General features: G+C 52.2%; 11 protein-coding genes across 11 annotated transcripts; 6 read left to right on the top strand and 5 right to left on the bottom strand.

The window, feature by feature from the left end:
* Nucleotides 1-316: 316 nt before the first annotated feature.
* Z519_03920 (uncharacterized protein) lies at nt 317-4,099 on the top strand (the record flags this gene model as incomplete). Its single annotated transcript, XM_016761667.1, has 1 exon — nt 317-4,099. The coding sequence occupies one exon, from the start codon at nt 317-319 to the stop codon at nt 4,097-4,099; it is 3,783 nt and encodes a 1,260-aa protein (XP_016622005.1).
* A 362-nt stretch (nt 4,100-4,461) lies between these two features.
* Nucleotides 4,462-4,976, bottom strand: Z519_03919 (uncharacterized protein; the record flags this gene model as incomplete). Its single annotated transcript, XM_016761666.1, has 2 exons — nt 4,462-4,516; nt 4,789-4,976. The coding sequence occupies 2 exons, from the start codon at nt 4,974-4,976 to the stop codon at nt 4,462-4,464; spliced, it is 243 nt and encodes an 80-aa protein (XP_016622004.1).
* An 871-nt stretch (nt 4,977-5,847) lies between these two features.
* On the bottom strand, nt 5,848-7,459 carry Z519_03918 (uncharacterized protein; the record flags this gene model as incomplete). Its single annotated transcript, XM_016761665.1, has 2 exons — nt 5,848-6,523; nt 6,579-7,459. The coding sequence occupies 2 exons, from the start codon at nt 7,457-7,459 to the stop codon at nt 5,848-5,850; spliced, it is 1,557 nt and encodes a 518-aa protein (XP_016622003.1).
* Nucleotides 7,460-7,710: 251 nt separating this feature from the next.
* Nucleotides 7,711-8,523, top strand: Z519_03917 (uncharacterized protein; the record flags this gene model as incomplete). The annotated part of the gene is made up of 1 exon (XM_016761664.1): nt 7,711-8,523. One exon carries the CDS (start codon nt 7,711-7,713, stop codon nt 8,521-8,523), a length of 813 nt encoding a protein of 270 aa, XP_016622002.1.
* A 163-nt stretch (nt 8,524-8,686) lies between these two features.
* Nucleotides 8,687-11,893, bottom strand: Z519_03916 (uncharacterized protein; the record flags this gene model as incomplete). The annotated part of the gene is made up of 1 exon (XM_016761663.1): nt 8,687-11,893. The coding sequence occupies one exon, from the start codon at nt 11,891-11,893 to the stop codon at nt 8,687-8,689; it is 3,207 nt and encodes a 1,068-aa protein (XP_016622001.1).
* Nucleotides 11,894-12,720: 827 nt separating this feature from the next.
* Nucleotides 12,721-13,653, bottom strand: Z519_03915 (uncharacterized protein; the record flags this gene model as incomplete). The annotated part of the gene is made up of 2 exons (XM_016761662.1): nt 12,721-13,536; nt 13,600-13,653. The coding sequence occupies 2 exons, from the start codon at nt 13,651-13,653 to the stop codon at nt 12,721-12,723; spliced, it is 870 nt and encodes a 289-aa protein (XP_016622000.1).
* A 755-nt stretch (nt 13,654-14,408) lies between these two features.
* On the top strand, nt 14,409-16,853 carry Z519_03914 (uncharacterized protein; the record flags this gene model as incomplete). The annotated part of the gene is made up of 5 exons (XM_016761661.1): nt 14,409-14,567; nt 14,678-15,397; nt 15,541-15,860; nt 15,913-16,236; nt 16,292-16,853. The coding sequence occupies 5 exons, from the start codon at nt 14,409-14,411 to the stop codon at nt 16,851-16,853; spliced, it is 2,085 nt and encodes a 694-aa protein (XP_016621999.1).
* A 925-nt stretch (nt 16,854-17,778) lies between these two features.
* Z519_03913 (uncharacterized protein) lies at nt 17,779-19,119 on the top strand (the record flags this gene model as incomplete). The annotated part of the gene is made up of 1 exon (XM_016761660.1): nt 17,779-19,119. One exon carries the CDS (start codon nt 17,779-17,781, stop codon nt 19,117-19,119), a length of 1,341 nt encoding a protein of 446 aa, XP_016621998.1.
* Nucleotides 19,120-19,163: 44 nt separating this feature from the next.
* On the bottom strand, nt 19,164-20,605 carry Z519_03912 (uncharacterized protein; the record flags this gene model as incomplete). The annotated part of the gene is made up of 5 exons (XM_016761659.1): nt 19,164-19,459; nt 19,523-19,817; nt 19,878-19,996; nt 20,056-20,380; nt 20,441-20,605. 5 exons carry the CDS (start codon nt 20,603-20,605, stop codon nt 19,164-19,166), a joined length of 1,200 nt encoding a protein of 399 aa, XP_016621997.1.
* Nucleotides 20,606-21,122: 517 nt separating this feature from the next.
* Nucleotides 21,123-22,932, top strand: Z519_03911 (uncharacterized protein; the record flags this gene model as incomplete). Its single annotated transcript, XM_016761658.1, has 5 exons — nt 21,123-21,225; nt 21,292-21,407; nt 21,466-21,664; nt 21,719-22,493; nt 22,560-22,932. 5 exons carry the CDS (start codon nt 21,123-21,125, stop codon nt 22,930-22,932), a joined length of 1,566 nt encoding a protein of 521 aa, XP_016621996.1.
* Nucleotides 22,933-24,392: 1,460 nt separating this feature from the next.
* Z519_03910 (uncharacterized protein) lies at nt 24,393-26,180 on the top strand (the record flags this gene model as incomplete). Its single annotated transcript, XM_016761657.1, has 1 exon — nt 24,393-26,180. The coding sequence occupies one exon, from the start codon at nt 24,393-24,395 to the stop codon at nt 26,178-26,180; it is 1,788 nt and encodes a 595-aa protein (XP_016621995.1).
* Between the last annotated feature and the right edge of the window lie 140 nt (nt 26,181-26,320).

Below are 26,320 nucleotides of genomic sequence, written 5' to 3'. Positions count from 1 at the left end.
CACGGCAAGGGGTCCGCGCAGGCTGATGAGGCGCTACCATGACAAACGAGGCATGTGGTATTATTTCACTGTCTATATTAATATTACTCGGTACCATTTCTTCCCTCCTCTCCTCGCTCCTCGCGCCTCGCAGGCAACCCCTTGACAAGCATCAGATCTACCTACCCTAGGTAGTTGTTGAATCCTTTTGACAAGCTTATCTCCCCATATGTCAATACCCGTCTGCCTCAGCTGACAACACGTCTCTGCCTCCATGCGCCCGGCGGCTCGATGATTCAATGATTCGCATTGCTGTCGCTAGGCCCATCGTGCCTGGATGCCCGTCCTGAACCCTTTTCTGCGCGCGCTCTTTCAGAGTAGTGTGCTAGGTCATGCGCTCCCCGCCCAAAACTATGTCCTCCTCGTCCCTACGACCGAATCCCTCCTTTATGGCCAAGACCGCGAAACCAACAAGAGATACGCCGACCATGTCGAAGACGAAGACTTCCTTGGGAGCCATATCCTCCGAATCATCCCTACGGCGGTGGAGAAGGATGGAAGTGTTCGCGATAGTCGTGGCAAGGCGAAAAACTACTCGACGGTCAATGGGCGCACCGTGATTCTGAAGGAGAACACTGTGTATAGTAACAAGGGCTTCAAACATTTGAATCAGGCGACCCTGTTGAGTGATTTGCTCTACTATTCGCCGGGAAATGATATGCAACAATGGCTTGTCTACTACATCTCGAAACCCTTGACTGGTCTCTTCGAGGCGCTCCCTATCAAGCCCGCAATCATCGGGGAGACCAGAATCAGTCAAGCCGGACCTGGCACCTCATCCTCATCTTCCGAGCCTCCCACCCCGAAAAAGAAGGATATTAAGACCTTTGGTCAATTGCTGGAAAACTTTCCGATGATTCAGCGACAGATGCAGCCCGGCCTCGAGAGGTTGTTCAATGAATTTAGCAAGGAACTGGGAAAGCCTCTTCCTCCGCCGCCTTCGCGCAGCCCGACACCCAGTACGTTGGACGGGACGACTCAAGCTTCGGAAACTGGGTCCCTCAAATCGAACGGTTCCGTCAAGTTGCCGTTCAACTCTCCCGCCTATTTTGAGGATGAGGAGGATCTCATGCGGACAGCTCTAGAGACCGCTGTCACCGCTGCGATCGACTTGTTTCAAGGAGTTGACAAGCAACAGCTTTCCTACCTAGGTGCCACAACCGATTTAACCGGTCCCGACGTGGAGAAATTGATAGAACGATACGTGGCAGAGTATGTCCACGCCACTCTGTTATTTCCTCGGTTATGTGCGTTTCACAAAGCCCAAGATCAAGAACTTGATCGGCGAATACGACAGATGGAATGTTTAGATGTCTCCCAAGTTGGGATAGTCATTGAAGATGGCAGAAACGGCAAAAGGGATCTTATCAACCGGGTCAGTCGTGGTGTTGCGGTGTTTCGAAGGATGGGTGTTGCCGGAAGTCCTCAGGAAATGCTCGACATCCTTCTCGAAACCCAAAAAGTGGTGTCGGAGCCACAAGGTATTTCAGATGAAGAAAAACGGGCGGTGGCTGCAATGACGATTAATGCGGATATTCTGGTGTCGATGCTCCTCCTCGTGGTTATCCGCGCCTCAGTCAGACATCTCCAGGCGAGATTGTCTTATATGCAGCGCTTCATCTACATTGACGACGTCGAAAGTGGCGAGATTGGCTATTCACTAAGTACTCTGGAGGCAGTCCTGACATATCTCGCAAGAGATGCTGGTGGCTTGCGAAAGGCGTCAAAGCAAAACCAGATGCTCTGGAAAGCTGTGAAAAGTGGAAAGGTGGACGAAGTCAGATCAATATTCGAAGAGTCAGCTATCATGTCAGATGACCTTGTGGAAGAACCTGCAGAGATTCCCTTGTCAAGAATGACAACTGCCTCTACCAAGTCCTCCGAATCAAGAGGGCAGTTGTCGCGAACTTCCTCAAGTGAGGGTGGTCTGTCACACGTATTTCCTTTTCAGGCAGCGGAGAGAAACAGCCTCCTACCCAAGCAGAAGAAGAAGGTGCAGATGGCAGCTAGGAGCATGTCAGTTTCTTCGGCCTTTTCACATTTGTCTAGGGCTGCGACAATCGAAACGTCGCTGAGCGGGATCGAGGGAGACACATCGGTGCAGAGTCTCGCTCAAACACAAGATGCCATGGGAAATTCGGTATTGATGATGGCGGTCGAAAGCCAGCGACCAGAATGCCTTCAATTCCTATTGAGCCTTAGCGACCATTACAGGCCAGAAGAAGTGCTGTCAGATGTCACTCAGGAAGGAGCAACATTATTGAGCGCCGCAGTACAATTGGCCAATATGGACCTGGTTGATATCATTCTCAACTATGCGGAGCGACACACCGATGAACAAATGTTCCGCGAATATCTGTCTGTCAAGGATTCTCGGGGACGGAGCGTGGCACATTATGTGTTTAATACGCCTCAACTGATCAAAAGACTTTCCAATGTCCTTCCCTGGCGGCAAAAGGATAAAATCGGCCACACTCCTTTGTTTGCTATTTGCCGCACTTATGACCACCCTGACTATAGCAGTATGGTCTCGGAAGCCTTGACAGCTGCAAAAGAAGCTCAACAAGATGGCGGCCCGCTGCGTATGGAAGACCACATTGACAATAAGGGCAACTCCTTGCTCCACATTATCAACGACGCCACCATCATGCAACGGATCCTGCAAACTTGCGAAGTCGATCTGAACGCGATGAATGACAAGAAGTTTACTCCGTTGATGCTGGCAAGCAAATACGGGCGAGTCGACATGGTTCGGACCTTCCTGAGTGACCCAAGAATTGATCTGCATCTGCGGGAGTCTCGTGGATTGACCGCCGTGGAACTGGCGAAAGATGACGAGGTGCGGAATCGAATTGACGATCTAACATTGTTCTCGCCTGCAAATACGGCCGATGTCACGGGAAGAATTACAGCGATCGTCCGGTCATTCTTCGTGGAGGACGGTTCAACAAGGTTTGTGCTCAAGTCGGGCGCCCCGAATCCTGCAGTCTCAAGCACGACCTATACCATCACCACCAGTCGGCGCTCCTTGCAGGACTTTGAGAATCTGGCGAAATGGCTCCTAATGGACTTCCCCGCGTCTTATATGCCGACGATCCTAGCCTCGAACTTCCGCAATCCTTTTCAGCTACACTCGCGGCCGTCGCGCGCCGCTCTGTACGATACACAAACCCATCTTGACCGATTCCTCAAAATTCTATTGAGGCATCCTACTTTCTCGACGCACGAGATGCTCTGGGAATTTTTCCTCGTCCCGGATATGCTGCAAGAACAGATGGCCGATCGAGCGCGGCTAAAAGCGGAACTCATACAGGAAAAGATCAACGATGAATATGATCCCCTGATATCCCGAGCAGATATGAATGCCGTTGACGGTCTGGTTTCTCACTCGAGAGACATTGTGCGGAAAATCAATATCTGTACTAGATCGGCGATTCGTAAGGGTCATGCCTACGTTCAAGCACATGCCGATTTTGCAGAGGGACTGAGTTTATGTTCGGTGGCCTTTGCGACCATGGGGGCGCCCGCAACGACCCTGTCGAAGATGCACGTTGATACCTTACTGAAATTTGCGGCCTTGATGCACTCAGAGCCGGCGAGTTCGCCTCTGCAGAATTACATTTGCAGTTTGAGCTCGTTTCACTCGACGGTTGCGGCCGTGCAATCCGCGTTGTTGAAGCCAAGCGCGTTGATCGACCGGATCACAGCGGCTCAAAGAGCGATGGAGAAGGACAAATCAAACTTGGTGAACAATTCCATCCCGAGAAAAGGAGTGTTGAAGAACATCAATCTCCCATTTCCGGGCACAGAGGAGTCGCGCATAAAGACGGTTAAAGATGCAGAGAAGAAGATCTTGGAAAGAGGATTGGAAATTGAGAGGCTCGGTAGAGAATTGCGCTATACCCAAGAGGTGGTTGTAGGGGAGTTGGCGGGTTGGACGACGTGGAGGCAGGAATGGGGCAGGGGGGAGATGAAGAGGCTCGTCAGAGGCATTGTGGTGAGGGAGAGGGAACGGCTGAAAGGCATGCAGAGAGCCCTCAGGACGTTGAAGGGGAATTGACTGAAGTTCCACCTTGTCTCTAGAGTGGCATGCAGGGCAAATAGACAAGGAAGGGAGGCGAGGGAAGGGAGGTTGTGTTTTCTTTGGGCCCTAATGTTTAGTAGCAGCAGAGAAGGGGCTCGACGGAAGGATGAATTGGATGTATAAAACTGCTACACGGTGGATGAGGTCGATTCATCCTTCAATGATACCCGGCCGGGATGAATGGGATTATGGTATAATAGACCAACACGGACATTATGTCTATCCATTCGTCGTCGTCAGAAATTCATATATCTCGTTTTTCTTCTTCCCGTCTCATTCCACCCGTGCCCTTGCCCGTCCCGTCTCCGTCTCATGCGGCCATGCTTCTCGGTGTCGATCTATCCGTGCGTCACCTTCTTGACTGTTCCGTCCTTGTCGACGTGGATGTTCAGCCTGTAGTGTGCACATGACAATGTGCCGAAGTTAGCACAGACCGTCACCCAGCCAGTCAGTCAGTCGGTCCGTCCGGCCGTCCGTCATGACGCATGTACACCACCATTGTCACCAACACCACCGCAGTCGCCAGATGGTACCACGACGACTTGGTTGCTCCACTTTTCTCTCCTTCGTACCTTACCTGCTCCATACCACACGGCCACCAAAAGAAGAAGAAAAAAACAGAACCAGAAGGTGGGGAAGGAAGAGCAGTCAGCAGTGCCACGTACCGGTCAGGATTGTGGTCCATGGTCATCATCATGCCCTCCTGAACGACGCGATGGTTCCGCGGCAGGTCCTTCTCGGCAAAGTGCGTCTCGTTGCTCGTCTCGCCCAGTCTCTTGCCCATCAGCTTATTCATCCATTCCCCGGTAGCGTCCTTGGGGTTGGAGGTTATGCCTGGGACGACGAGGGGCATCTTTTCTTTCGGTGTGTTAAAAATGTGGCAAACAGTGTGGGTGTGATGTCTCGGCCGTAGGAGGTTGCTGTGCAAAGTGTATGTTTTTTTGGAAAGCGGAGGGGAAAGCTTAGGGATCTGACTACTATGGTAGGAGAAGCAGGTTTCACAAGGGGAAAAAGAGATGGGGGGAGAGAGAGGGAGGGAGAGATTGGAGTTTTTGTAGGGGACTTTGCTGCGTTTGATTGATGCCTGGCTGGGTTGTTGGCTGTGCTATACAAGTCCAAGTCTGAGAGATGCTCAGAATGACGTCGTTTATTCGAGTCTAAGCAGGCTGTTGGTGCAAGATGTAGGTGACATGCATGTACCTGCGTCATTGACGGCGAACAGGTGATTGTCGGTGGCCATGTGCCGTTCTCGCCATCTACAGGTATCGAGGTATGTAGCTGCACACCCTACTTGTATGGTGCATGGATGCAAAGAGACTCTTTTCCCGAGCGAAGAATTATTTCTTTTGTATTTTGAGGCCCTCATCGTCTTCCCCTTTTCCCCAAGGGGCAAATGTGGCTGGTCAAGTTAGCAGCCCCGTCCCATGGCTACATGTCCAGGTTGCTCCGTTGCCGCTCCGGCCTCCGTTGTGAAGGTCATCGATGACAAGATCCTATGCTCATCAAAAATGGGTAAAAGTACATTGCTTTGGAGTTCCCTTCCCCCAGCAGCCACCCGTTGGAACAAGAATTTTGGTCTAAAAGCACACACATCAGGGTCGAGCTGAGTTGATCCTGACAGCTGAACACATATGAGAGGGTAGAATCCACCGTTGTTTCCACAGAATGCTCGCTAAATGCGAAGATATTGACACTCTCAGCTGCGACTTTTTGCACCCGGGAGATCAGATATAATCTCTGGCCGCTTTCTGCAATTCAATCATCCTCCACCCTCTCGTTTCGGGATTGTTGACTTCTTCCGGTATTCTCGTCACGCCAATGGCATACGTCACCAGTTGGACCTTATCTTCCATGCCTGCAGCCAATTCATTCGTCTTCGCATTCCGGTAAACGTGGACTTCTTGCGTCCGGCACGTGATGATGAAGACGGGGATGTCACCAGGCTCCAGTAATCGAGCATTCAGGATGTCGACGTGTCTGATGTCAAGAATCCGTCCGTCCGATTTCAGGCCGGCCTTGGTGTACTGTTCCATCAGAGCCGAATAGACCTGGAATTGTGCCGCCGAGAGCCACATTTTCAAAGTTTCGACGTCGCCCTTGACGTATGCGTCGAGCACTTCGGGCAAAATGTATTCTCGCATATCGCGCAGGAACGGTTCCAACTGGAACGACGGATCCATTTCGCGGAATTTCTTAATGACCATGGCCGTCTCATTCTCCGCAAAAAATCCGGCTACCCGATCCGAGATTGAGCGCGCTGTTGATATCAGAGGATTCTCCGACTCTTCGTATGTAGTTTTCATGTTGAATAAACTCTGCATGAGCTTCGAGTTCTCCTTGAAATTGTTCCATGACTCTCGCCATGCGGAGTCTTTATGAACTGTGATGTTGGTTCCGGCGCTGCAACAATCGTTAGAGCTGAAAAACTTCGCCGTTCCGTTTCGTGGACACTTACTTTGGATCTTCAACCATGGGCTCCTCTTTTTTGTTAGGCGACTGTGCTTCTTTCAGTCTTCTGGCTTCTTCCCTTTTCCTTCGCTCCTCTTTCTCTATCCAGCCACCATATCTGGAGCTGCTCCCATCATCGACAGCTTCCGAGACGTCCTTGAACGCCTTTGTTTCCCGAATCGGCCGAGTGGCTCTTTCAATCCCCCGACCGGTGGCGTTGACTCCTTTCCGTATGCCTTGAACGACTGGTGTCTCCCAGGTCCATGCCGCGCCTTGGCCGATGGCGCTGGCTGTGCTCTTCAGGACCTGCGACGTGCCCTTCGACGCCGCCTCTGACGCTTCTCGCGCCCTTCTTACAGCATCGGATTCGGTAAACTGCTGAACCGAGCCAGAGAGTTGTTTGGTAGATTCGTTCCATTCTTTGGACGCCTTGAATTCGGTTCGGAGGGTGTCAACGAAGACTTGCCAGGGGGTCTTGTCACCATGAGGTGGTGGAGGTGGACGGGAATCTTTTCCTTCTTTCTCTTCCTTCTCTGATTTTTCTTCATTCTTCTCTTTTCCTCCACTTGCTTCCTTTTCTGCCTTCTCGTCCCGTGGCGGATCTCGAACTTCTTGTTTTGGGTCTTCTTTGGTCTGGGTTTGTTGGGATCGAGCTCCGGAGGAGTGGAGAGATCGAAGGAGAGGCTGATTCAAAACGGTAAGTCTGGGAGAGAACGGCGTCAGATGTAATGAGGGACTGAGATATGGTGATTGCTTCTCCAGCGGGAGTAATCGTCTGTAGGCTGCTGTCCTTCCATACTGCGCCGACACTCGGAGAGTGGCAAGTTGAGTCGTGACTGTCACATAATGGCGGACACCATGGACAGGTGCTCGACGCAGTACAGTCATGCTACGGGACAATTATCGGTAAGGGAGAGTACAGAGAGCGAGCAGAGCACCGGAAAAAAATGGTTCAGCAAGCTCATTCATAGTCAGTTGACGCATCTTGAAGACGGCGGAGGAAAACGAAATTCGGTTTCGGCTAAGCTTCCTATTCCGCTGTAGAGCCAATTGCATCTTTCTGGAACCACGAACTGCACAATGTTGAGTCCGCAATTCCTTTGGTCTGGCGGCGACGACGACATCACAGACAAGGCACCATGGCGCGACCAGGGGCTCCTCTACTGTCGTCAATGTGCAGATCGTGCAGAAATTCCTACCTCACACAATCTCGACGCACCATCTCAGATTCAAGCCCGAGCTCCTCTAGGGACACAGAGCGCCAGCCCAGCAGACTCTCTGAACGTCTCGGGATCAAGGTCAATGAGGAAGTCCCAACGAAGGAAACTGATACTTTAAGCCAATTCCATGAGCTCCTGCGCGGAGGTTTGAGCAGCAACGCTGCGCCACAGACCACGAACAGTTCCATGCGCTCTATCTTCCAAAGAGACCTTCGCAATGTAGCGCAATCTGCACAGGCAGAAGCCGCAACCTCTTCTTTCAGGAACTCGTACACAGACGAACCGTACCACATCAATGTCTACGCGCACCGGCATAACACGCATATCACATTCACTGAACCCAACCGCAATCCGATCTTATCCTTCTCATGCGGCAATCTGGGTCTGCGCAACGCACAAAAAGCATCCTACGACGCCAGTTTCCAATTAGCAGCATACACGTTTCGAAAAATGGCAGAGAAGCAGTGGAAACTAGGAGGCAGCAAAAGTAATAAACACAACAACAACCCATGGTGCACCCTATCCAGCATCAAGAAACCTGCGTACAGTGGCTCTCCCGGCGCAGGGATTGAGGTGATCTTTCGAGGATATGGACCAGGAAGAGAGGCCTTTCAGAAGGCACTCCTGGGCACGGAGGGGAGGATGATTAAGCCTCTCATCGCGAAGGTGACGGACGGGACGAGGTTGAAGTTTGGAGGAACCAGGAGTCCGCAGGTCAGAAGGTTGGGTTGAGCAAGCGGAGATGTGTATGTTGTATGACTATTAGGGGTTTGAATACACGCAAAGAACAGTGGTTTCTGCACTCGATTACAGACCGGCACGCAGAACACCCCAAAGAAACTAGGAAAAAATGGACCATTTGTGAATACACCTATCTGACTATTCCATTTCTCTGTCAATACCCACCTGGTGAATTCGAGAAATAGTCCCCGCCAGCAACCGGACTCAATCTCGCCGGCGACGTACTGGTGCTTTCCTCCGAACTCTCATCCACACCCTTACTGCTCGAGCGTGGTATCTGGAGCGTCCCTCCTACCCCAGATACGGTCCGATTTGGGTCCAAAAACGCGGGCTTGTCCCTGAACCCGACGCCGACAACGACCCTCCTCAACGCATCCCCTCGCGGATCAATCCCCATCATGAACCTGGCGAGTTCGGCGCACAGCTCGAAATCACCCTTTTGGCGCGCGAGCTTCATGAGGCGGATGACGTAACCTTCGAACTTTCGGGCGTCATAGGACTCGGACTCGTCGCTGCCCTCTTCCAACCCCTGGAGCACGATGAGGTAGCCGCCCGCGGTCTTGAGATCCTCGAGTTCGAGGGCCTGTTCGAACAGGGTCAGAGGCGGCGGGAGGTGCGCGAAGAGCGTGCGCCACGAAGAGAGCTCTGTTTTGCGGATGCATTGCACCACGGTCGACAGGTATGTTGTTGGTGGGAGGACAAGTTGGAGGAATGAGAGAACAGCTGGCAATGGGCCTTGCGCCTCATTGTCGTTGTCTTTGCCCTTTTTTACTCCGGGTTTACGATCAACTTCATCGTCGAGGAGGTTGTGGAGCAGGATTTCCAGCGCGTGAGGAAAATACGAAAGGCTCTGGTATTGGTTCGCCAGGCCGAACGCAGCGGCAGTGTCGTTCGCTTCACAGAGTTGGTGGCGCAGGATATAGGGAAGAAAGAGCTGAGTGCGGATGCTGGAGCGGAATTGTGCAAAGTTGACGTCTCGACGTTGCAGAAGCTCGGACTCGATGCCGAGCACGACACCTTTGGTGAGAAGAATGGATAAGGGGTAGAAGTCGACGGACATGGATAGTATTGGTGAGATGTTGAGATCTCCTGCAGCATGGTGGAACAGATCACGCACATCAGGCCACAGACGAAGTTCATCGCCGCTGAATATCCACAGAGAGTCCCGGAGTGAGTAGTTTTGCTGGCTTCGCATGGTGAATGCCGATCCAGGCGACGGTGTAGGTGGCGCCGACTCATCCGGACCGGTGCTGAAATTGAAGGATATCTGATCACGCATGAGGATGTAGTACTCAACATGCTGAGCAACGACACGCATGTCGTATTTGAGCTCATCCTTTTCGTTTCGGGAGGCTTGCAACAAGACCAACTTGTCATCGACAAGGAAAAGGACAGATGCGAATTCCACGTCCCTAGACGGATCTCCGTTTCGAAGCTGAGAATCCGGTACAACCCAGCTGACAGACCGAACTCGACTTGGTGCACGCACGATGCCATGAAAAGCGATTTGGCCCACTTGCACGAGTTGCGCACCTCGGTCGGTTATGTTGAGGATATAGTGGTAGAGGATGTTCTCGTAGGTATATACCAATACCGAATCTTCTCCTGAGGGTCCCACAAAGACGATTGGCATGGAGAACGCTTCGTGATGCAGTGGGAAACGACCCAGTTCGAGTTCCCGCGAGTACAGTCGCAAGTCGTACCCACCGGTATTCTCGGTTGCGACAGCTAGGACATGGTTGAACCAGCACATTCCTCCGCGAACTGCGAATGAATTCTCCACCGACAGATCAGAGAAAGATTTCCACCTTCCGCTCTGAACACTGTAGTGGGCCAGACCCCGGCGGCCAGCAATGGCGATGTATCTGCCGTCTTGCGATACGATGCAGGACTTGATAGGCCATTGATTGTGTAGATAGACAGGTGGATATTCGGCGTGATGCCAAAGGGACGCCTCATTCGATATAGAAGTCAAGTCGGGGAGTTCATGGCCACGGTAGACTGTGAGCTCAGTCGGAGTTTGGAGGAGAGCACGAACGAGGTTTGCACAGGAGAAACAGCCCATAGCGGCGCTCCGCGACATTTCTAACTTCCAGATTCGGTTTTCGGAAGGGGAGGTCAGGAGAATTTCACTACCAGCGCCAATCCAGGTCGCTCGCTGAATGGCAAGAAGCCATTTTTCAGCGTTAGATTCAGCGTGTGTGAGGTTCTGGTGGAATGTTGAAGCGCCCTCTTTCCCAAACACCGACCACGTAGACCAACCGTATTTGTAGCCGACGAAGAGACAGTAGCCATCAGGAGACCATATGAGACATGTAATAGCGCCTCTGGACGAGGGTGAAGTGGAAGCTTTGAAAGTGTGAGACAGTGGGATATTCCCAGCGTAGTCCTTGGCAGCGTAGCAGACGATTTCTCCCTTCGAGGTGGCTACGGCAATGAGTGAGAACCTGGCATTGATACTCGCAAACGTCGCGCTGGAGGATGATTCAGGCTTGTGGAAGCAGTAGCCGTCGAACAACCTAGTAGATGGAGTCGTGGATCCCTTTGAGGAAGGGATAGAGTCGTCGGAGGACGGTGCTCGCGTCAGTTGAGGTTTGATCCGCTGTACGGCATATGCATGGCCATCCTGTGACAGCCAGACCGAGAGGTTCATTGCTCTGTCGTGAATCATGGTTGATATGCTCGATTTTGGGGTAATCCAGTCCATCCTGTTCAGCAATTGGGCCACCGCATTAGACCCATCCTTCTGAAGATCCCATCTAATGCATTGTACAGCAGCAGGTTTAGTTGTGGCCACAATTATATCCGAGTCAAGTGCGTTGATCGAGTTGATCCCTGCATCAATTTTAATAGCTCTTCGGAAGCGCAGCAAAACCTCAGGTACCCCGGTGGTCTCGTCTGTTCCAAAGCTTCGCATGACATTTTGACGTTTCGCCTGGCTATACCCATACTGTTGTTGCAGGACACGAGCGGTCTGATCGCTCTCCACAGAGTATAGCATCAAGTAACTTCCCGCTGTGCGAACCACCAGGGTGGTCCCATCTGGTTTGAACGCAACTCCGAGGTTCTGGCCATAGGTTTCTAGTGATTTTGATGAACGAGAGAGCGAGGCGAGGACAACCAAGGGTCGGGTTGACCACAGATCCAGTCGAAAGGCGGTGATTGTCGCAAACAAGTGATCATGTCGCGCAGCTTGAAGGTCTACTATGGCAATAGAGCCATCCCTGGTTGAGTGGTTCTCCTCCCCTTCTTCATTTGAGCGTTCTTCATGGTTGGTTTCTGCTTCCTCGGGGCTGCAGGCGATTACCGTGCTGGGTCCATGGTATGCGAAGATTTGCGGCACGCTGCATGGCCAATACATAATTCAGCAAATCAATGCGCACCCCACATATCTGTTGAATGTCATTTTTTCTTCTGCACTGCGACCACAATTGACCCAGAACTTCTTAGAGCTCGAAGATGTCCGGGATGTTGTCTGAATGATGGAACGAGGATTCGGGCCACATCGCCGTCAGGCCGCTCTGATGCCAAGAAAATCCCAACTAATCCCGAGTGGGAAGATGGTGCTGCTGCCCTGTTGCTCAGGGGAAACCACGTCGAAGAAGCGGACAAACAGACACATAGCGACTCAGATTCGAGAAGATCTTTTCCCTCTATCTCGTGTCTGTTTGGCCGGGCACAAACACTACATATCCTGGGCGCAAACAATGGTACTATTGCTTCGCCCTTGACGCTTTCCGTCAATGACTCAATGTGGACACGGACTAGGCTTCATGAAATCGTTGCTCCTTAGATGCTGGCAATCGTCTATACTTTGGGCATTGCCGGTCTGATGTCAAAGATAATGCACCGAGCCTGAATATCCTCCTTGGTTTGAAATCTTTGCCATGCAGCTCAGCTGCGGCCTTGGAACGCCGCCACCGGGCCGCCGCCAACTGAAAATGAAGACAGGTTGATGAACACGGGCCAAAATAACCATACCAATCGACTCTGATAGAACTCCCAGATACAAGGCGCCACAAGACCACTCGATCCATTCCGATAGCCGGCGACCAAACCCTGACTGACACCCCTCATCGTTTTATAAAGCGGTCCGTCCAACGTCTCGCTTAAATGCTCAAGACTTTTGCTGCTTTAAACATCAATAGAGTCTTCCTTGGGAATTCTGCTCTGTAAGGTCCGAGCTCCTTATAGTGCTAGGTTCCGAAAAGCTTCGTCCCTAGATCCCGCCACTTGCTCAAGTTGATAGAGTTGGCTCCTCAACTGTTCGATCTCGTTGGTCATATATCGTATCTCCAACTCAGACTGGTGTATGTAGTTGATGGCGTTGGTGAAAATCTCAGCTTTGTGGATTTTCCCCGCTTGGGTTGAGGTAGACGAGCTAGATGGGCCTTGGTGATGGAACGTCCGAGGGTTTGCCCCAATTGCAAGGAGAGTGCGATGAAGCTGGAGGATCTTATCCTTCAGATTATCACGGTATCGACGCTCGATTTCGGAATGAGTTGCCTTGGCTTTGAGAATGTCCGCTTTGGGATCGCTCGGTGATTCCTTGGGTTTCGGTTTACGACCTCGTTTGGCTGGGTTGGTTGAACCAACGGCGGAGAATTCCCCAGAGGCAGAGAAGGACTGCCCTGCTAGCTTGCCACCCCGTTTAGATTGCACGGAACTAGACGGGCTTGAAGGCGGATTCGACCCCCTTAGGTCCTTGGGGCCCGTGTCATTTGCAGGTAATTGATTCGGGGAAAACAGGAATGGTCCGAGCGAAGCGATGCCAGGGCTGAATCCATTCTGAGCTAAGTATGGGGAATAAATAGGTGATGCAGCGCCGTCAGCAGTCTGCAGGTTGAATGCAGGTTCTCGAAACAAGTCTTGGTCTGTCTCCAGAAGGGGAGCATCTCCTAGAAATGGGTAATTCACAGGATTGTCAAAGAGAGAGAGCTGGTGTGCTGGGAGCGCACTGTCATTCTCTGAAAATTGGAAGTCGAGGAACTGGTCCTCTACGGGCTAAGACTCTTCTGTCAGCGGGGGATCGGATAGCACAAACAGAGTACCGGGGAGCACACATACTGCTTGCTCATTGAGGGCAGACTGCCCAAAGACTGGAACAGACGGAAAAGTCATGTCTATTCCTCAGGCATAAAACTCACGTTGTTTCTTCTCTGTGGGTTGTGCAGGCAATGCCCAGACTTACGAGGCAGGGGAGAGGGACATTGATAAATCTCTCCATCTTGAGCCATGTTTGTCGTCGAGACGCCGGGATCCGCCTTGACCAGGATGGGGTATGCAAAGGGGCATGTGGTCGCGAGAAGGTTTCGTTGAGGTCTTCCTTAGGCCCAGGAGCAACCACAAGTACCTCGCGGGGGACATCGGGGTCTACCAAGTACAAGGTCTAGACTAGCCCGTCATGTGCTTTGCAGGCAGGAATTTTCATGTTGATGCTCCAAGACAAGCCAAGCGGCTGTTGGCCAATTAGCAGCCTTGGAGCCAGTTCCATTGGCGTATATGGACTTCGGCATGCACCGGATGTGGATCACGCCCCACTTTGTCAGCCAATAGGCACCGTCGCGTTTGTTTCCAGCTATCCTGATTAGCTAGTGAAATATACCTCGTACCAACCTCGTAAGTCAGCTCCTGGGCAGGGCGGCTTTGGGACTAGCGAGCAACCGCCGACAGCGAGAACACAAACTCGATGTTACCCCGCCCAGCCCGCCTCGCCTCGTACTGTGACAATCAGCAATCGCTGCGCTTTCTTTGTTTTTCAGTGGGTACGCACCTGACTTTGTTCGCGCAAATCTGGGTCAGCCCACACCCGAGACAAACGGCAACAAGGCTGTGTGGCTCACTTGCACGGACATCGAGGACAACGCAACGCAATCATGGCAAAAATTGCTCCAGATTACCGGAACTTGGCTCGAGCCTTGTGTGCCTCGTCCAGAACCACTCCCGAAGCCGCCCCTGCTCCTAGTCGAGGGTTGAAGAGGAAACGTCCGAACACCAAGGTTGCCTGCAACCATTGTCGCCTCAGGAAGTGGGCTGTAAGTTGCACCTAATTACCCAAGTACCCATGCTCCATCTGGTCAGCCCTTCCCATCAATCTCCCGTTCTCTCCGTGACTTCAAGCGCATGTTGACAACTGCTTGTTTAGTGCGATGGCGAGCGCCCCCAATGCTCCTCATGCCGCAATGCCGGTGTCGCTTGCGTCTACTCGAGTATGGACAAGTCGGAAACGCACATCGGCATCCTGAAAAGGGAAAATGATGCCCTGCGACAGCGGTCCGACCATTTGGAAGAGCTTCTAGACCTGTTGAAAAATTCGCCCATGGATCTGGCCCAGATGAGCTTGCTGAAGCTTAGACATGCCGATCCTGCTTCAGTAGTTGGCCTATTACGCGCGGGAAATCCCAGGAATCCTCTGTCTGAACAGAAGACAGCCCGCGCATATCTACCTCCAACCCAGTCTGACCTGGAGTTCGAACGAATGGTTCGACAGCCGGTTGCGTATCCCATGTTGGGTATGAGGACGGATAATTTTCCTGTTATGAACATGACACCAATATTCTCTGAAAATCAGATCCTGCCGGCTCCCATCAAAAATGATCCGGATGCCCTGTTTATCGAATCTTGTCCCAAACCAGCTGCTGTCGAGCACAAAGAAACCAATCGTCCTAGCAAGGTTCATATCCAGATTGGCCCCCAGCCGCCGCCTCGTTTCTGCGTGGATCCGAGGCTGAGTGGCTTGAGCATTGAATTTTGGACAAATGTTTCCATATCTAATGAGTTTGCGGCGGGGGCAATATCTTTATACCTAGAAACGGATCATCCTTTTTTAGGCCTTTTCGATGCTGACTTGTTCATTGACTCTCTTGTGAGCTGCAGCTTGGGGTTTTGCTCTTCCCTTTTAGTGAATTCGTTGCTCTCCTATGCCTCTGTAAGTACAGCCGATTCCCACGCCCACGCCGCCAGTGTCAGCGGCAATCACGCCACACAATTTACTGAACAATACTCCAGCAAGGATACAACTCCAAGGATCCGTCGGCCCTAAGAAAGAGCTACGAGTTCCAAAGCGAAGCCCAGAACCTTCTGACTGCCGGGAAGCTGTCCGATTCGCTCTCGAACCTAGCTGGTTTAACTCTCTTATGGATAGGTCATATATGCCATGGGTCGGGCAAAGATGGGCTACCTAGCGTGGATGCAGGTATCAAAATGGCTAAGAGGATGAGGCTTTTCGGGGTGTCAGATACACTGACACCCAGCGACTGGTTCTCCAACTCAAGGGAGGACCGGTCCGCAATGGCGCATACTGCATGGGGTTGCTTTAACATGTCAATGTGAGTGCAATTGGTCACGCCATCGAATTATTATCGGCTCTAAAACTCCTAGGGTGCAAACCCTCTACGCTACATCTGTGGTTACGAAATACCCGCCTATGATACCCATTCCAGGGGAGACGCAGGCCCTTCCAGGAGATGATGCAGGGAAGTTCAAGATTAAGTTTTCTGGACGTGGTGATACATTCCAATCATTCTGTAAATTTTGGAAGACCGCATCGGGCATATTACTGAAATATCGTCCCGCCGAGGGAGAGCCCAATGCGACCCTAGAGTTTACGCTGTCGGAATATCGCAAGATCGTGGCCTTAACCAACCATCTTCCCGAGACAATGTCATACCTTAGCGGCGCTGCAAGTCATGTATTTGTGTTCCAGTAAGTTCACTTTCTGAGATGTTCATCGGACAAGGATGTGCTGATCGGCCTAAAGAGTCTGGTTTCATGGTTTGATTCTGGATATTTTTCGTCCCCACATCGCAGATAAAGACCAGCACGGCTTCAGCTACTTCTCTCGGGGTGCGTCTTTGCCGCAGGAAATCTTTGCTGCTTCTACAAGGCAACTCAAGCAAATCATTCTCATCTATGGTAACTACCCCGAATCTTCCTACAATATCTGGTGGCACATCGCTCTGATGTACGTCGCCAACGCAGTTGTGAAGGAAAGGGAAGACCCTGAATGGCGCCCCTATTTCCTGCTCTGTCTTTATCACTATAACATCCTTGGTCGCTGCTTCGGTATGGTCCAATGGATTGTTCCGGGGCTCCTTACCATCGCAGTTCAATCCGGAGCCATGAGGAGCTCGGAAGCCCATTACATCAAGGAGGAGTTTCGCAACCATCAAAGTATGAACAGACCTCAGGGCAGTGGAGCCGGTTTCGTCTTGGATATGGATCGTGCGGTCACAGACTGGAACGCAGCACAAGCTGATAAGCTTGCTGCCGAGTTCGAGGATCTGAGTTTGTTTAATGAGTTCACAGATGGCATTGTCTAACCCAGGTCTTAGATTGGGAACCAAGCCCGGGCACAATTCCAGGCCCGGAATCGCCAAAGAAGTCTTACCAGCAAAAGTGACAGGCGAAAGATTTAACATGGTGTTTTCTACTGCCATACGCGACCACACAAGGAGTTCAGTTCTTTAGTTGCGTCTACAAGTAGGAAATCCGCAAGCCGGCCTCCGGGAAAGGCCGCTCACTAGCCTTGCTGGTGCTGCCGCCACCGTCCGCTTCAGCGGGGGCTGAGCACTTTACATGCGCCGCCGCTTTAAAGCCGGTGCTACACACGAATACCTCGGGTCACGGCTGCTTGATGGCTCTCGACGTTCTTCACCTCTCTTCACAAGTTGCCCAAGCCCCTCAATGTTCGGTGTCTTTGCTAGCTGTGAATCCCATCCGTCCCCAAGCCCAGCTGTTACGTCAGTCACACGGCGAGCTTGCGACACATGTCGTAGGCTCAAAGTCAAGGTAAGTTCTTGTTGGCTCTCACTCATTGAAACCCTCCTCTGAATCGAGCCACTCAGTGTCGAAATGTGAAACGGGCACCAAGTTCTTCGCTCCAATCTACAGAGTCTTGCAAGCAGTGTCTCCGTGCGGGCCTGAAATGCACTTATGACGAGAAACCTGCAAAACGTGGCCGACGGCTGAAAGAGTAAGCATCAAATCGGGCGAGCACCCACCGGATAAGATGTGCCTCTCTAACTCTCGCCACAAAGCCACGCTCGCGAGACCACTCATCCGTACTCTGGATGTTTGCTTAATTTAGACTCTCCGTCCTCCCAAGCGCCAGGCCTACCTCTTGATGAGACAATTCGGATCCTTGCAGAACCGGAGCCGAGTAGCTACTCGAGCCATGATGTCCCAATCAACCCAGACCATGGAGGACTTGAACTTAATCGCGAGAATCTCCCGTTCGAATTTCAGATGTCTGACTCTGATATCATTTTACTCAACGACAACCTATGCTCGGTAGCAGATGTGGTGTTCCAAGGTGACGATCTTCCTAGAAGCGACGAAATCTGGAAAGCCGTCGATGAGTTTTTTGACACGATGTATGTTGTGTTTCCGGTCCTGTCATACACCAATCTCGCCTCACGCCTTATCCTCGAACCAGCCTGGCGCGCCGTCCCCGAATTTTGCACGCTACTCTACTCCATTCGGATGGTGAACGCAGCAAGCCAATTCCGCATGGCACCAGGAGACAAGGCACATCTTTCGGAGCTCATCACCCAAGTGGAGAGGTCACGTCTGAGTTACGACTTTGCTGATCCAGCCACACTCGATAGTGTGGTTGTCTCTTTATTTCTGTTCACCGCCTATAACGTCCTCGAAAAGCACAACCGTGCGTTCCTGTACCTGGACGAAGCGGTCTCTCTCGTAGAGGTGGTGGAACCTGTCGATGAAGAAGACCGGCACAGAAAGCTACAGATTGAGCAGGTTCTCTTTAATACTGAGGCAGCAACTTTTGCAATATATGCAAATAAAAGCAGACGACGACGGGCTCGCAGGCCACTGAAGATCGTGGACGGACCACCAATGGGGCCACAATCTGTGAAGCCCACTGATGAATCCGACAGAGTTGCTATGCACTTATTGGGGCGCCTCACTGAGATACACATGGCCGAGGATGCAGGAGCATTCGAGGAAATAGTTGTCGAGTCTGAGGCTGACATGGCAACGCTATTTGGGGCAGTTTTTAAACGCCATCGATACTCCCGCATCCAAGCAGCCGATGTGGTTATTACGCGGCAATGGCAGCTGTCAACAAAACTTGTCGCTGATCTTAGACATGGCCATGGGATCTCGCCGAGATTACAGCAATCAGTCGAATTGCTAGGTCTTGCAGCCATGTCCTGGATTTGCTTACTGGGAGAAGGCGAACTACGAATCGTCGGCCTGGGGAAACTATCTGGCCTTGCACAGAACATCTACCTTTTAGCAGGAGGAGGTAGGTGTCAATACATCCTAGGAGGCCTCACGGGCGCTGTCATTAAGGAGGATCATGAGAAGATTTTTGCACCTCGGCTTGCTGAGGCGGTCATGCCTTTGATATCAACCGTACCTTTACCAATGAGTTCACGGCAGCACTACGAAGATCAGAGCTCGACCATTCAGGCACAGACGGCGATGCAAATTGGGCGTTTGAATGTTGGCATCTTGGGATCTCACGGCGATTCCCGGCAGCCCTCAACGCAGGATGATGTGAGAGAGAACAATGACTGCAATTCGCCAGACCTGATCAACAGATTTATTGATATCTCCTGAACGAAACTAGCTGATACGAGAATCGCTGCGTATTCTCCAACGAATCAGGCGTCTGCACTGCTAAATGCTGCCATGAAGATGTCTCTCTGGTTCTCAAGCCACTTCTTCGTCACAGCTGCGTTCATTGGAAAAGTGAACCCATGTGGGACGCCAGCAAGAATCTCTTCCGTGACGTGTGTGCCAAAGGAGCGAAGAAGCTGTGCATACGCCAGACCTTGGTGCATCAAATAGTCGCAGGCAGCAACTGTGATGTGAGTTTTGGGATGTTGTGAAATGTCTTGGGCCATCAGAGGAGATGCAAGATGATCGTATATGTCAGTCGAATTGCCGACATAGAGCTCTTAAAACGGGACGGTCAGTCGGTTGTCTCGTTGACGCAGTCTACGGTACATGTGCGACATACCATATAATGTTTCGAATTCCTTGACCACTGGCTCCGGAGCCGGCGGCACATCTGCAACTGTTTCCTCGACCCTGCTCCTTTCGCAAAGCCGTCGTTTGTTGAACGCAGCTTGTGCTTTTGGGTGTGCAGTAACAGGTACCACAAGATTCACCAACCGGAGACTGGGATATCCGGTCATCGAACGCTCCCGGGAATGTTTAATGCTAACCGCAGCCGCAAGATTCCCCCCTGCGGAAGCACCCCATAGTGCTATGCGGGAGGTATCAATTTGATATGTTTCTGCATTACGGATTGTCTCCAAGAAGCTTCATTAGCCTTCAACTCACGTTGGGTTTCAGGTGAGAGAATTACGTACCCACGCAATCGCCTCGCTGCAATCCTCCAGAGGGGCTGGAAATGGATGCTCTGGCGCAAGCCTATAGTCGACGCCCAGAACGACGGCACCCAGCTCGGTCGCAAATAGTGTCGATACAGCTGTTATTACTGTCAGTTTCGGGCGCAGCTGCCACAGCTTGCACATGGTCACTACTGACTTTCGTCACCACGAGAATTCCCATGTATCCAGCCGCCACCGTGGAGCATGAGTATTGCAGGTCTCAACTGCCGCTTTGATATCGTCTCTTCAATCTGGGGCTCATACACACGTATGTTGAATGTGTCTTGGCTCCCATCTGAGCATTGCACGGATACTTCCTTTATATATATCCTGGTTCCTGATCGTCGGCGTTGGATGTCACACCTAGCTCGATATTCGGCGAGGGGTCCTTTCAAGAAAACATTGTCGATCCAGTGGCGCATGGCCTGGACGTCGGTTCCCCGGGGTATTGCGGTCAAGTCAGTGGGCAACTTTGCCATTTCCTATACCCGAGTCAGTGTTGCCCTCTGTCTTCTCTGTCACTGGTCATGACGCTTCCGCACCTGTAAGAAATTGAAGTTTGGGATTTGAAGTTTGTTCGCGGGGTCAGGGTTCATCCCCAGCGCCCTGCAGAGTCGCTGCAGGTCTGGTGACGCTGAGACATCCTGCTCGTGGAAAGTAGAGGGATCCTGGATACCAGCTGTCCCGGTGACTGAAACTGCAGCCATCTTTCGATTCGCTCTGGGGAACAAACCGGTCCAGCGGGAAATCGTCTGTTCTTTTCATTCCCATCATCCCGCCACCCCAGTCGCGGGTGCTGATCCCCGCTGGGTCAGAAGGGAGGATGCGTTTGATGCATTTGGGGAATTCCAAATCTGGAGAAATTCTCCAAGCGGCTTAGTGACAGTCGCCATTTGTCAGCTCTTCGAATCTTGAAAGGCTGAACACCAATGTCCAAGTCTCTTTTCTACCATGACCCCATTGGACATTGGTCCAAACCGCCCGCTCCATTAAGATTGTCCTTTCCCCCATCCCACCATGAAATTCCCCATGGGGATGGGCTGGATAGTCATAGTTCACCTAAGAGACCTCGTCTAACCCTGGGCGAGAGCCAGTGGATATCACTCTATATAGCAGACACGGTTCCATCTGAACCCTCAGACCAATTCTTTCCATGTTCCTGCACCACTAATTTCTCTCGCTCCCACAGCGATGGCTTTGTTCGTGACCAAAGACGAGGCAGCAATGCACCAGGAACATGTTTCCGAAGTCACCCAGGATGCGGCCACAATTGATCGCCATATCCATCATCCGACGGGTTGGTGGAATTGGCGGGTTGTCGTTTATAGTGAGTCTTGCCTCTTGGTACTCGGGCTCATCTGGTCAGAGATCCCAACTAACATGACATGCCCAGTGATAATCGTCGGTCTTTCCATGGGCCTTTATGGTTACGACAACAACTTCGTCGCTCCACTTTTGTCGTTGCCTCTATTCATACAGAGATATCAAGGTCCTGGAGTGGCTTTCACAGTGAGTCACGATCTCTTAACAGTACTGTGCAGAACTAACGTGGTTGTGTTAATTCAAGGCCCGAAATCTCGATGTGCTTGTCACAGTTCCCCTCGTAGGCGCAGCCATGGGAACCTTTGTGGCATCACCCACGATGAAGTATTTCGGCCGGAAAAGAACATTCATTGCAGCTTACTTCTTGCTTTCCGCTCCTGGCTCGTTTCTTCAGCTGTTTGCGCCCAATATTGGCGGTCTTACGGTAGGCAGGTTTTGGAATTGTGAGCGTCAATCCATTTCCCTGTCCCCTGTAACGGTCTGACTGGCCTTTTTAGACGTTGGAATCAGTATCTTGACGACTACCGCTCCACTTTACCTTGCCGAACTTGTCCCTGCCCATGTGCGTGGCAGGGCGGTTGGGTTTTGCATCGCTGGAGTAGGCGCCATAGCAATCCTTGCTACGACTATTGTTTGGGCGAGCGAGAAAATCAACGACGAGCGACAGTACAAAATTCCTCTGGCCGTCCAAGCGGCCTGTCCCGTTGCCTTTGGCTGTCTGACGATGCTATGCCCTGAATCACCACTCTGGTATGTCCAGCATGGCAAAATTGACGCCGCACGGCGTGTCCTTATGGCCATCCGCAACAAGCAATCAGACATTGTCGAGGCCGAGATATCCATATACCGAGTATCCGTTGCCGAAGAAGCCGAAATGCGAAAGCGAACCAGATTCTGGGACATCTTGAATCGAGCAAACCTCAAACGGACTCTGACCGCAGGAGCCTTGCTGAGCTCGAGCCAAGTGGGTGGACAAATCTTAGTCGGGACTTATTCGACAGTCATCCTTGTGCAGAGTGGCGTTGGAAACCCTTTCCAGATGACCATCATCATCACCTGCCTGCAATTTCTAGGGACTATCATCGGACCTACACTAGTCGACAAAGCTGGCCGGAGACCCGTGGCGCTCATCGGCTTCTCGATCCTCTTCGCCCTCGACCTAGCCGCTGGAAGTCTTGCAGCCGCCGGGCTGAAGACGAACGGCCAGAGATTGGGCCTTGCTTCGGTGTTCATCGTTTTTGCCTTTGCCAATGCCGTCTCCTTCCAATCTCTGTAAGATGACCCGTTCCCAGGCTACGCTTTCTCTTCCAGCTTTTATGCTAATATGTGCGTTTCCAGGGCATTTGTCCTCCCTACAGAGATCGCGACGCCAGCCCTCCGAGAGCCCACGGTGGCATGGTCGATGTTCTGGTCCTACGTGACGGCCGTGATCACGACGTTCGCCGTTCCTCAGCTGACGTCGGCCGACGCCGCAAATCTTGGAGCCAAGGCTGCCTTCATCTTCGCCGCCTGCGTGTTGATCACCGTCGTCTGGGCATATTTTTACATTCCAGAAACCGCAGCTCGCACAGTGGTCGAAGTTGACGAAATGTACGCCCTCAATTTGCCCATGCGGAAATGGAGACACTATCAATGCCAATCTGTCCGCGTGACGGCGGAGATTGTGGAACAGAAAAGTACGACTCTCGATCAAGAGGGGGAGGCTGCCTGAACATGCTTACCGAACCTCACTCGGGTTGAAGGGTCTCACGCCACCCGGTCCTTCTAAGTTGATACTCTAGTCGCAAAGTGAACCTCAGTTGCAGCAAGGAGTCTATCCGAGAAGCAGTTTGAAATTTACAAGACCTCGACTTCTTTAATAGTACATGGCGTTTCACTGGCTCTCTTTGAATAACTCGCACTGCTGCTTCCCGGGACAAGTACATCGACATATCAGATTGCACAATTATATCTCACCCCTCGCATCCCTCATGGCTTGAAGCCCCATTGAAGCAATCCAGTTTTTCCCAATAGGTTTGTTTGTCGATGCATCAGTTTTGTCCTTGACCCTGCGCTATGTGTGAGACTTGCCCATGCGTTGTTTCGGCCGGTCTAATACTACTACCGCTTACTTTAGAGCCACAAAAAGGGCCAGCACTTGTCGCAGAATCGTGTTCCCGAGTCGCCGGGCGGTCTCTGGCATGCAGTACATTATCCAGCAAGGACAGGAAAGCATTTCAACCCTGATTGGATGACTAGCGAGTCCCTCGATCAAGTCGACTGGTGGCCAAACTCGCACCTTGTCCGACATCTTGATCTGGGCTCAGCCTGTGTGGCCTTCGAGCTGAATCGAGGTAAAATCTGCCTCAAGGACTCAGAAGCAGTGCTAAGCACCTACCTATATGAAAGAATTTAGGCATTCCTGGAATCCGCAAGCGATGCATGGGGACCTGCCCTAGCGACCCCTCCATCCCAGCCTTGCGTCACCTGTCCGGTCTTGGCTGTCACTTGAGGGGTTGTGTAAGAGGTATGGAGCGATTGGGATTCAGCTGAGCTGGTGAGGAATGACGCGCGCTTGGGGACTGATCAAGGTGTCGATTTTTGAGGTAGTGGCCCCGTCTTTGCCCCGTCCAAGCAATTAGTTCATCTAGAAGAAGAGACGGACTCGCGCTGTTCCTTCGAACCATCGACACGACGAGTAGGCAACTGGAACGCAGTCGATAACTGACTGTCGTCTTGAAGCAGCCTTTGTTGGACGGCATTATGAAAGAGCGGTTTGGTCCATTGAACACAGTGACCTTCCAGCTCTCTTTAATGGAATCTCGTCGTGGCACCCTTGTCTGCTGCAATGACCACAGCTTTACCAGGCTGACCAGGCCAAACCCCGCACTTTGGGCTTGCAACAGGCTCAAGGGCCAATAGGGCTGCATCTGAGGCGAGACTTTGGGTTGCTGAGTCACTGAGCCGTATCCTCATCTGGGCTGGATCTATTACTCGGTAGGAGTATCACACGATCTGGGGGGTCCAAGAGCCAAGACAAGACTTGTGGGCTCGGTGCTTCCTGCATGGCCCTCGCATGGCAGCCGTTTATCTATATCTCTAGAACTCTGTCTTTCCGCTCGCGAGGAGCATGGGATTGCAGGATTGAACTCCTCAAGCCGCCTCTCAAGGACTGAGAACCCCCGTTCCAGGATGCCTATCATCGACAAAGATGTGCCTGAGGCCATTTCGATCCCTTCAGCCACCCTCCGCAAATTCTCAGGATCTCGAGTAGATCCCTACACTCGCTACGTTGCCTACAGGCTCTTCCGAGACCTGAATATATCCGTGCAGGGTCAGAGAAACATTAACAACGCGCTCAGTAATCTTCCCGTCCATGTGTCAGTGGCTCCGGGTGAGAAACTGTCCTTCGGCTGGGGTCTATCCAACGTCATTCGCGACCAGGCCGTGCACGAGGGCTCCTACGAGCATCTTGCCATGATGATTGCGTTGGGAGAGAGCTTTCACGAACCTTACGGTGCTAGAGTCCTCATGGCGCTGGCAAATGCGGCGGCGGGCCCTGAGGATGTGACACCCCATTTCGGTCAATGGAAAGCTGCTCTGCACGGTTGTAACGGCATATTCGCTACGTCGGACTTCGGGCTGCTGGTCGAGGACTATCTTCAAATCGACCCATACCCCATCCTCTACCCAGGGGCGCGTGTCAAGAGCATTGATGATGTCTTCCCGCCGAGCATGATCGCCGAAGCGCTGCAGGCGTTGATGCGCGTCACAAAGGGGGAAGAGAAGCAGGTTACGCTCGTGGGTAGTGCCATTATATCGTGGTTCGCAGCAATCGCTGAATGGTTGTGCGACCTGCGAATAGTCGTCTATCAGAAGGATGGAAAGGAACTCCGCGTCACCCACCCAGACCAACAGCCCCAGGTTACTCTGGTGTTTGTGCCGGAAACGGGCATCAAAGCCTCATTCGAACCATGGAAGCCAACCGAACCAGCTGTCGAAGACCTGTCCCTGATCGACCGGACTTACTCAGCGACTCTCCACACCGCGAGGTTCGGGGGTCGGGTTGCGTGGCAATCACTGCTCCCTCGGGTGTTTGGCAAGAGTTTCCATCATCTCGACCATGACGAATCCAAGGCTTTCGGGACAATGATCGGCAGTGCAGCGCGCATGTTCGAGGGTCTGGCGCATGGCAAAGGACACGAGGAGCACGGTCAATTGGTGTCCGTCCAAAACCAGAGCAACACCGACTCGTACGGTGCCGGCCTCATTGAAACAATCACAAACTGGCTGCCGGAACTGCGCCGATTCCAAGGCCGCATGGAACGCTCGTTGAAACTGTCTCATGAGGACGCCTCAGCCTCTTATGTGGAGAACTTGAACAAGATCAGGAGAGCTTGCCACTGCGGCATTTGCACGTCCAAGGACGAGGTGGAAAAGGACAAGGAAGGCGTTCCCCCGGGTCACGGATACTGTCTGGCGGTCTTGGTCGAGACGGTCATCTCGCTCGGTCTGGCCCTTGCCCGGATGGCGGTATCGGCTCGACTGTTTCCCACCAGATCAGGCATCTACAGTTTCTATCAGAGTCAGGTGTCGAGGAGAATGGCGGCTCGCGGGTTGCACTGGACGATGCATTTCAAGCTCGTGTACGGCAACGTGTGGAACGCCCCTGATGCCGTGCGGCTGCAAAACTCGGTGCAAATATTCGCCGGGTCGAGGCCCGAGAAGGACCTGCCCGAGAACCTGGTCGCGCTCTCCCACGAAGGATGTTGCGCGTACTTCATGGACTTGGAAAAGAGAATGAAGTCTTCGTCCGATCGCTCCCAAGTCAGGCTGATTCGGGTGGTTCCTGGGGGAATCAATGTGGGTGAGAAAGTGTTTGACCGGGCATGTATGGGAAATGTGGCAGAGGCAGACCCGGATGACCCATGGGAGGATATCACATATGAGCACCTACCCGAGCCTTTATTCTTCAAATGAGGCCAAGTCAACGAGGGCACCTACTTTGAGAAGGTCTCAGATACCTGGAACAGCTGCAGAGCACCTAGTACGTATTGGCGTCAGGGGGATTGGGTGTTGAGCCAGCGGCAGGCGAATTTGGCTCAACTACTGACCGACGG

Source organism: Cladophialophora bantiana (genome assembly GCF_000835475.1).
Source record: "Cladophialophora bantiana CBS 173.52 unplaced genomic scaffold supercont1.5, whole genome shotgun sequence".
Taxonomy (NCBI): Eukaryota; Fungi; Ascomycota; class Eurotiomycetes; order Chaetothyriales; family Herpotrichiellaceae; genus Cladophialophora; species Cladophialophora bantiana.
Note: the sequence above shows the minus strand (reverse complement) of the source record. Positions and strands in the feature narration are given on the sequence as shown.